The sequence below is a fragment of the Triplophysa rosa genome, linkage group LG20 (genome assembly GCF_024868665.1).
Source record: "Triplophysa rosa linkage group LG20, Trosa_1v2, whole genome shotgun sequence".
Classification (NCBI taxonomy): Eukaryota; Metazoa; Chordata; class Actinopteri; order Cypriniformes; family Nemacheilidae; genus Triplophysa; species Triplophysa rosa.
This window is the reverse complement of record NC_079909.1, coordinates 2,521,977-2,533,066: the sequence shown is the minus strand read 5'-3', so window position 1 is coordinate 2,533,066 and position 11,090 is coordinate 2,521,977. Positions and strand designations below refer to the sequence as shown.

At 37.6% G+C, this 11,090-nt stretch overlaps 1 protein-coding gene across 1 annotated transcript; it reads left to right on the top strand.

The window, feature by feature from the left end:
- Positions 1-150: 150 nt before the first annotated feature.
- Positions 151-2,417, top strand: pdrg1 (p53 and DNA-damage regulated 1). The gene is made up of 5 exons (XM_057361715.1): positions 151-337; positions 409-481; positions 727-801; positions 889-969; positions 1,077-2,417. Exons 1-5 carry the CDS (start codon positions 254-256, stop codon positions 1,157-1,159), a joined length of 396 nt encoding a protein of 131 aa, XP_057217698.1. The 5' UTR covers positions 151-253; the 3' UTR covers positions 1,160-2,417.
- Positions 2,418-11,090: the final 8,673 nt, after the last annotated feature.

Below are 11,090 nucleotides of genomic sequence, written 5' to 3'. Positions count from 1 at the left end.
TCACAATTTTGCACATTACAACAGAAAGCATGAGCTGCTACATAAAACATTGCGAAGTGAAGTAATCTTAGTTTAAAATTCAGCATCAAAGACGTGTAATTTAACCGTCTGACTGATTTGCGTTGACGAATACATGTTTGCGTCTGTGGTGGTAGTCGGAATGTAATTACAGCTACAGTGAGCGGAACTAAAATATATCAGAACTTGTTTCCACGAACAGTCGGACATGTTATTGTAGAATACGCACACAAGCATGGATGAGAGCGCGCAGCGAGTGTTGGAGTATCTGACAGACGTAGAGGTTGCTGCAGAAGATGTACTGGCTGACAAACAACAGGTACGTTTCAATTAGAGACATAATGACGAATTCATGTTGACATTTGTTTTTTAATGTATTAATGTTTACAGATTGTGGATCTGGATCTTCGGAGAAACAGGAACCGAGAAGCGCTCAACGCTTTACGAAACCATCCAGCAAACGGCAGGTTTAAAATGTTTAATATGTTATCTCTCACGATGCAAATGATTTTTGTCTCTATAAAAGAAATCTCATAATTATTGTCTGACTTAATTAAATTGTTGCACAGCCAATGTAATGTTGAACACGCGCGGAACTGTGCACTTTCAGTTCATTCAGTTATGGAAGTTTGCTGCATCTTGTTATTTACATTTATGTACTTTCCATAATGACAATTTTTAATGCATTTTCATGTGTTTTCAATCTAGACAAAGTTAAGGTGTGTTTTGGAAACATGTTCATCAGATTCCCTCAAGAAAATACCAAATCCATGATTCTTAAAGGTTTGTCTTATTAACAATATATCCCCCCCCAAATAACGTATTTGGACTGGTCTCTGTGTTTACTCTGTCAGTTTCTCTTTCAAACAGACCAGGAGCAGCTTGACAAGGAAATAAATGACCTCCGCACACGTCTAAAAGCAAAAGTAAATCGCCTCAATGAGATACAAGGTAGGACTTCTTTCTCAGCCTGTGTCTTCATTATTAAAAAAACATTGAATGACTGTTAATTTATGTCTGTTTTTGCATCCTATATTCACTGCTGCTTTTTTAATCAGGTAAACCTGATCTCCGAGGATACAACCTTTGCCCTCTGAACAGTAATGAAATTAAGGCAATTAACAGCCTCATTAAAAAATGAGGTGTACCAACTCTTCAGACTGTCATAATTCTTATGCCAATAAATACTTTGGAGTGGTGCAGTGGCCACTATCTTGCAGTGTCCCAGTGATTTTGCAGACATGTCAACAGGGACTGCTTTTTGTTCCTAACCTTGTAATGATGTTGAAAGCACACACAGACTGGGCCATCATTCAGTGTTATCTTCTTTTTGTGTTTTCAATTAATGAATGAACAACAGAACAACATTGTTTTCAATTAAACAATTAAAGGGACAGAAGCAATGTTATGATGGGTGTAATAATCAGATGTAGCTTATATGACGTTACTTACAGAGGTGCTGTTGTGAATGACAAGAATACAGAAAGACTTAATTTTGAGAAAAACCTTTAAGCAGTAACATGAGAAAAACCTTTAAGCAGTAGCATGAAAAAGCTAGACCAATCAACCTAATTGTTTTGCATTGCTTATTTGGGATTTAACTGTTCATGCTTAATACATATGTATAATTTTTACTTAATTGTTGGTCATGTTTCATGCAAAGATGAAAAGATGTGTCTTTAAATAGAATTTACATTGGGTTGTTGTGATTAAATGCTTCTGTGATGACATCACCCTGTCCATACTTTGCTTTGGAAGTCCATCACACAATGTACAGAAAAAAACGAACACAATAATAGTACAGTTCAGAAGTTCAAGCATCTTTTCAACTTACAATATTTGCATTTTAGCGAAGATGCTATTGAGCATATTTTTGGTTAGGTGCCCATATATGCAATTATTGCAATGCTCCCTATGGTTTTTAAGTTATCAGGAAATAAAGAAATGACACTTTATTTTTTACAAAAAGATGCATTTAATGCTTGTTGGCCGTTTCTTTCAATCATTTCATGCAGAAAACACATTTTAGAACATTTTAATTTGTTTGTATGGTTTTATTTAGCCTAGCCCTAGGCCATGTCCCTTGGGAAGCACTGGCATAGAAACCTGTATAGATGTTTTGTTTTATATTAATGCATCGGACATTTCCCACACGTTGTAACAATATACTTTTTCAAACCACATGACCCCACTGTAAAATGGGTTTATCTTGAGTTAATTGGTAACACTTTACAGCAAGGTGTTATTTGTTAACAATTATTTCATGCATTAGCTAAACATTTATTAATGTTAGATCATGTTAATTTCAGCATTTACTAATACATTATCAAAGTCAAACGTTGTCACTGTTAACATTAGTAAATGCACCATGAATTAACACGAATAACTGTATTGACACGAACTAACATTAACAGGCATTAATAAATAATGAAAAACGAAATTGTTAATTGTTAGCTAATGTTTACTAATGCATTTTCTATAGTTAACAAATAGCAACCTTTTTGTAAAGTGTTAAAAGTTAACTTTTATAATGTTTATGAAACATTTGACTGATTTAAACAAGGTTTAAAGGTCCGTTCCTTTTGCATTAGTATAAGATTAAGAAAACACTATGGGGTGATTTCCCGGACAGGGATTAGATTGACGTTTAGTCCTAGACTAAACATCAATGCCTTTGTGTTGTCTCAAAATGCACACAAGTAATGCTTTTTTGTAAGGCATGTTTGTTAAAACTACTTCATTTTTCTAATTAAGTCCTGGTTTAAAATAATCCCTGACCAGGAAACCGCATGTACTGTAAAATAATCTATTTTAAATTAAGGTCTACCTATACCGCAAAAGTTTAGTATATTTCAGATTACTTCTATTAAAGGATAAAAATGACAACAAGTCATTGTAGCTGCTTCTTCCTCCAGCCTTTGCATGGCACGTGTTGGACCAGCAGATGTCCTCAGTGTTTGGTGTTTTGAGTTCTTAAAGGGAATCATTTTACAATGCAATGAGTTCAGTCGAGTTCTGAAAGCCTGTGGTTTCTTCCATCCCTACTTGTGTCAGATGTTCTGCCATTGTGTGTTCTGTAGGTCTATTTACCCTCTCTGAAAGGAAGACAAATGAAAAATAAAAATGAGTAAGAGGCCATTTGTCAGCCTTTTAAGATACTCTGGCTCTAGATGGCAGTGTGTCAATACAAGTCTATTTACAAGTTGTTGCATGGGATTAAAGTCAGATAAATTCCAAGAGAAAAGCACAAGAAATGCTTTGGGGTAAATTTAGCAGTATTGCGTGCAGTGGTACAGTCCTGGATGACATCCAGTGTGATTAATTTATGAGTCACAAGGAGGTGTTAAACAGAAGTCTGTTCTCAGTTATATAATCCCCTAAATACATTCCACTAAAGAAAAGAATGACATGCAAAAACAAATTCAACACATTCATAAACACTTCACACACCTCTGCAAAACTGAATTTATTTGAAAGGAAACAAAATATTTAACAGATTATTTTACTTGACAGATGTCTTCACATCAAACAAGATCCAGAACAACTCATCTCAACAGGCATTATTATTGACTTCCCAAATGTTTGCCTGAGCATGAGTCAACGCTGAGTTTGTCTGCGCCATAGCTATTTGTGCCCTATTATTACAAACATATCATTTTAAAACTTCACTTGCCAAAGGGAAATTTTTCTAGTGCAAACACAATAAATCACTGTCTGTGGGTTTGTGACTCAACATATGCAAGGGCCTATATTGCATTTAATGGTCATTTTTTATTAAATGTAACAAAATATTTTGCAGGAATTTTTTAAACAAAACTATCATAATTAAGAGAACAGCTGATGAGCTATGAATCTGAAATGGATGGAGGCAGGGTTAAAATAAGCAATAATGCATATTCAGATAACAGATGGCATGTATTGCATTTGACATTCCCAAAATTTGTGTACACTTAAAATGTCTAAGTTGCTTTAGCACTATTTTCACAAATGAGGATTTTCACACACTTATTCATATACCTGTATAAAACACAAGATTGTTGTGATGTGTTACAAGAACAGCAAAAGAGTGCTTTTTCAATTGATTCGTTTCACCTAACCAAATCAATGAAAAATCTACAATGACTGTAATATCTCGCCAATGTGGAGACAGGCATAATGATGAATAGTGACAGAAGCACTGTTGTAGGCTATTTGGTTTTCCTGCTATACAGTCTTTGAAAATATGAGGAAATTCCCCCAATATTGTGATTTTATTCAGATTTTAATCAATTGGAAGCCACTGTAAACAGACGGTCAAGACTTCAGCATGGTCTCTGCCTTCATTCCTTTGAGAATGAATTATGTGTGGTTATCCTGTTTGGAGAATGTCACGTTGTAACTGTAACCATTTATATTGCTCGTTTCATAGTTGAAAAGTTACTGAAGTGGCATTTGATGTTATTTCAGTTTGACAGTAACACATTTCCTCTGGGGCAATGTCAATAATGCATGCATAAGCAGGTTGCAACAACAGATATCATGTACACTGATAAAGCTTATGCTAGCCACAAGGGACTTTATTAACAGCTAAATGACCGTAAGGAACAATATCAAGGTTTTACTGTAATTTACCAAATCTTAGATTAAATCACTTTGATCTCGCAATTATTTCTCCTAGACATTAACGAGATTAAATGGAGAGCGAATGGAAATGTTTGCTAAAGTCTCCTGTCTCAGCTATTTCTCCTGAGCAAAAAAGGAAAAATTCTCACAAATGTCCCATAGAGTTTCAGAAGAGACCTCCACAATGTCTCAAACTGAACTCAGAGTCTATCAAGTCTGCAATCAAAAGTCAATACAGCCATGGAAAAACTCAAGTTTTGTCTTTAATCAGAATTTCTGCATTTATTGTGACAAATCCAGTCCATGAATTCATTCCAGTCCATGGACTTTAACAAAAAACAAACATCAGGAAATGTGATTATTGAAGATTTCATTTTCAATATCTTACAGTATATTACTTAACTCACCTGTCAAAACTAACCTCAATATGTAAATAAATACCAATTCCAACAATTTCTTATGCAAAGTAAATAATGAAAATGGTTGACTGTACAGGATTTATAACCTTTCATGGACAAAAGTATATGGACCCTGTTCTAACAAACGAGTTTGGTCTCCTTTTCCTCCTCTAAAGACATATCTCAATGCAATGAGAAAGTTGCGTGCTAACAACTTTATGGCAACAGTTTTGTTCTGTTTATGTGCACAAAACAAGATCAGTAAGGAAATTATTCTTTCATGTCTTCATTTTTCATTATTCATGTCTGGTGTGGATGACTTAGACTGGTCGGCATCAAGCACAGACATAAACCCCATGTTTGCCCTTGTGGGATTAACTGGAACACAGACTGCCAGACCCTGACCTGATACTCTTCTGTCTGAATGATGGCAAATCACCACAGCCATCTTTCAACATCTAGCGGAAAACCTCAGAAGATGGGAGGCTGTTATACAAACAAAGAGAGAATGTTCACACACTTTTGGTCATGTACCTGTGTATTTTCATCTGACCTTAAAGGAGCAATGTGGAGATTTTAGCTTCATCTAGTGGTGAGGTTGCAAAGGGGATAACGTATTTACAAAATGCGTTCTGTAGAGCAGTTTGTCTGTTTAGGGCTACTGTAGAAACAACATGGTGAATTCCTTGCAAGGGGACCTGCGGTTTATGTAGATAGAAATAGCTCATTCTAAGGTAAGGTACATTATGTACGGTCTTTATACACCTCTGAAGATGTATGTATATTATATTGCATTTCTTTCAATAGATCCTCCAAAGAATTACACACTGGACACTTAACTGTCCTGACAGTAACAGCATAACATCTTTGCTGATTTAACCTTAGGTGTAAACATGCCACAAAAACACAGAGGCCATGTTTTTCTCTGGTAACATGAGGAAAAGTAGCTAATTAAACCATGGATGCCCTCTGAAAATCAACCAAGCTATCAAACTTTATGGACACCAGGCAGGGTTTCTGTTTTATATGTCAGAAAATAACAGCCCACTTGAATAAAAGTCTTAGATTTCAAGATGTTGAACTCATCTTGTGGTTGGCATGCTTTTTGAAATGGCAGTATTCGGAAATAACATATAACATAAAAAATAACATAAAAATGCAGAAAACCAGACTATGACCTGTTTTTTTTTTTTATCGCATTGTTGCTCAACTCAGCTCAACTTTATTTATATAGCGCTTTTACAATTTTCATTGTTACAAAGCAGCTGTACATGAAACATATTGACTATAAGCAAAACAATTAAAGTTGTACCTGTAAAAACAAGAAAAAGGTGAAAACACAGAAGACAGACATACCCACATAAAAAAAACACTCCACACATACAATATGCACACGTACTAACACACATAGACATAGACACACACACAAACGGACGCGCACGCACGCACACACACACGCACACAAACAAGTACGCACACACAGTGAGAGCAAACATTTAAGATAAAGGAGAGAGAAGCACAGGTCAAATATAACAGACTATAAATTCCTATATGCAATTCTAAAGCAGCCCCCCCGGCCAGGCAAATAGTGCAAAAGAACAGTATGCAAACGGTGGCGAGGAACCCAAACTCTAATCGAGAAAAAAAACCTCAGGAGAACCCAGGCCCAACCAGGGGATTCCAGTTCCCCTCTGGCAAAAGCTGCTGCCTCTGAACAAGCTCCACAGAGCTTGCACAACAAGGCTAAATAAAAATAAATAAACTTACTAATAAGGTAAATTATAGTTTTAAGATTATCATTAATAATCTAATAGCATTTGAAATTTTGTGGTGAAGACGTGTCAGGTAACGCGTCCTTCTTTATTCAGCTCTATCATCTCAGCTCTTGTCAGGTCGCCGCTTCCCATTCTCCGCTCTACCATCAGGTCTGGGCATGAACTGCATCCTGCTCACTGTGGTAACCTTGGAACAATGAGACAAGACTGGCTGAGAGTAGAGTACTGTTCTGCACTCTTCGATGCAACAAGTACATCAGTTGTTTTTTTGGTTCCGGTTGATCTAACTAATGCAACCTAAACCCGCAAAGGATTTATATTATAGAAGTGTAGTGTATGCAAGATTAGAAAGATGCGTCTTTAGTCTAGATTTAAACTGACAGAGTAGTCTGCCTCCCGGACAGTGCAGGGAAGACTATTCCAAAGTTTAGGCTCTAGATAGGAAAAGGATCTACCACCTGCACTTGATTTGGAAATTCTAGGTATTACCAACTGACAGGATGCCTGAGAGCATAATGCACGTGAAGGGCTGTAATACAAGAGGAGTTCACTCAAATACTGAGGAGCTAAACCATGTAGGGCTTTATAGGTAATGAGCAAGATTTTAAAGTTATTGCGATGCTTTATAGGTAACCAGTGCAGGGTTGACAGAACCGGGCTAATATGTTCATACTTTTTTGTACGTGTAAGAACTCGAGATGCCACGTTTTGTACCAGTTGGAGCTTTTGTAATATTCCAGCAGGGGAACCACCTAACAGTGCATTACAGTAATCTAGTCTTGATGTCATGAATGCATGAATTAACTTCTCGGCATCTGACATTGACAGCATATGACGTAGTTTAGATATATTCTTAAAATGGAAAAATGCAATTTTACAGGTGTTGGCGACATGGCTCTCAAATGACAGATTACTATCGAATAGAACGCCAAGATTCTTTGCTGACGACGAGGGTTTTATGGAACATCCGTAAATAGTTTAGCAGTATTCTTGGTTGTTACGTATAGCAGTTTTCGGTCCAATAAGTAACACTTCTGTTTTGTCCGAGTTCAGTGATAAAAAGTTGTTACTCATCCAGTTTTTTATATCGACTATGCATTCCATTATTTATTCGATGGAACTGCTGTGTTTCATGAGGCTTCGAGGAAATATAAAGTTGAGTATCATCAGCATAACAGTGAAAGCTAACTCCATGTCGCTTTATTATATCTCCTAGAGGTAGCATGTATAATGCGAAGAGCAGATGCCCTAAGACTGAGCCCTGTGGTACACCGTACTGGACTTGCGATTTGCATGACACCTCATTGTTTATTGCTACAAATTGAAAACGGTCAGATAAATAAGATTTAAACCATTTCAAAGCTATTCCTTTAATGTCGACGTAATTTTCGAGTCTGTGGAGTGTGCTGTGGTCAATGGTGTCGAATGCAGCACTAAGGTCTAGCAGTACCAATAACGAGATACAACCTCGGTCAGACGCCAATAGCAGATCATTTGTAACTCTGATCAAAGCAGTCTCTGTACTGTGACATGCTCTAAATCCAGACTGGAATTCTTCATTGATGTCATTCCTTTGGAGGAAGGAGCATAATTGAGTTGAAACTACTTTTTCCAGAACTTTAGATATGAAAGGTAGATTCGATATAGGCCTGTAGTTCCCTAGTTCTCTAGGGTCGAGTTGGGGTTTTTTGACAAGGGGCCTTATAACAGCCACCTTATATGCTTTAGGCTGATCTCAATGAGAACACAACACAGTCTCAGAATAAAAACTTGTGTATGTATGTAAATGTTTTACTTCTTTATCAAGTGTAAATAAGATAAAAGTTAATTACTTTATTTTTACATAAATAATATTTGGGTAATGTTCACATTGCGTGGTTGGGCATTAATTTTTACCCTACTTTTTTGTTGTGTTTCCTTTGTCTGTGTTTACGATTGGCAAATTCTCCAGCGGCCACCATCCTGGGACTTATTCCTCTGTGGTTTCTATGGGAAAGCAAGGGGATTTCTAGTTATTTTTAAGTTGTTTTGTAAAATGGATATTGTTATTTCTTATCAATCTATACTTTTATATATATATAAAAAAACGAATGCTTTGGATTTACGCACAAAGCGCTGTCAGACACACACCATTGGTGGTACTTTCATGAAGAATGTGCCACAACAGTTCAGACTCGTTCTGGCAGAGGGAATGTTATAGTGTTCCTGTAGTTCAAACACCAGCCTAATGCTTTAAAATTTTAAAAAATGAGATGTTTATAATGGATGCACAGAAGTAGACCTTGGCTAGACTTTATGAAACACTTTAGCCTAATAAACAAACCCACGACTGCCCTTCAGTGGTATTTATATAGTGTAGCTACTCAGAACACCACACCTCATGAGATCAGTTTTGAACTGCTGCGGTCCCAATATGCCTGAGGTGTATACCTAACAGGAAATTGTTATTCTTCTGTACCCACCAACCCCCCCCCAACAAAACTCTCAAATATCCTTTGAAGAGACCTCAATCATGGTGTGAGCCAAATGTGGGCAGTTGTGGCCTAATGGTTAGAGAGTCTGACTTGTGACCAGAAGGTTGCCGGTTCAATTCCCAGGACTGGCGGGTAATGACTGAGGTGCCCTTGAGCAAGGCCCGGGGAGCAAGTATCCCTACTTGTAGCTGCAATGATAGCTGCCCACTGCTCTTGTTATATGTGTGTTCACGACTTGCTGTGCGTGTGTTCACTACTCTCTGGATGGGTTAAATGCATAGGTCACATTTCGGGTATGGGTCACCATATCTGACTAATAGGTCACTGTCTCTATCTGAAGTTCAGAATGTCCTAAAGGTGGTTGACTTTAGGAGGAGACAGCAGCGGAACTACACCCCACTAGAGATCAGAGGTACACCAGTGGAGAGAGTAAGCAGCTATAAGTACCTAGGAGTTCACATGTTTGAGGATCTAACCTGGACAAAGCCAGGCAAAGGCTGTACCATTTGAGACAACTGCAGAAATTCAAAACGGAAAACTTTCTATACGGGTGAAAGTATATTGAGTGCATCTCATCGTGGTATGGAAGCTGTTTTTCCCAGGACCACAAAGCCCCGATCTCCCCTCTCTGCACGACATCTACAACAGGTGATGCAAACAAAGTCAGGGCTGCCAAAACCATTAAAGACTCCACACACCCTGCAAATTCTCTCTTCTGTCTACTTCAGTCTGGTAGACGTTTCCACAGTCTGTTGGCCAAAACAGAGAGGCTCAAGAAGAGCTTTTCCCCGCAGGCCATTAGACTCCTTAACATGGATACATCCCACACTTAAGGACTCTGACAGTGTAATGTCATTCACCATGTCATTGCTTTTGCACTTTACCATTCTACTAATAACACTATAACATATATTTGCACATTACTGATTCCATTGCCATCTGCTGTCTACCTCAACACTGATCTCTTATTTAAACCTGTATTTATCATAAGAGAACAATCTTTAAAGGTGGGGATACAAACTATTTCATGCATTCTGACTTCTTTACACTGTTAAACGTGCTGGCTTCTCAAGCTTAACAAGGTCAACAAAATGAGTTGAACGTATGACGTAGTATTTCTGTGCTTGATTCACTCTGCCAGGGTTCGTACAGGTTTCTGAATATTTTTTTTGAACACGGCTTCCTGTTTCATAACAAGGGTTCTTAGTCCCTTATTGTACAATTCTCCCTGAAAAGCACACTCACGCGTCATCCAGCGAGCAAAAGAGCATGCCCACGCGTCAACCAGCCAGCGTGAGAAAGAACACGCCCATCAATGCCGCTTCACTCGGCTGATGGAAGTTTAACTGTGTTTGTTTGCTCACTGCATTTCGGGGTTGAATGTTATATAAACTGTGGACATAATGCTGGATTTGTAGATCATTTTAAACTGATAGACGGAGCGTTCCCAACGCTAAAAGATGCCGGACATGAACCGCACGCGTAAGTCAAACTAAGTCACATGTCTGTGTTTTGTTGGCAATCGGCGTATAAATGCATAATGTAAATAACACGAAGGGATAATGCAATGATGTATTGTGTGCTCATGCTGTAGTTCCGTCCACCCTGCCCGCCTCCAACATCGTCTTTTTCCAGTAATAATCGTACAGCTGTATCTCTCTTTTATAAATTTGATCAAACTAAATATTCTTCGAAGGTACGAAGTATGCAATACTACTGTATAGGTACTCAAGATTAATACGAGATTGGGTGTGTTACCTCATCTTTAAACTATTTTGCTTATAGTATATATTTTCTACACATATTTTCTATATTCTCCTCTA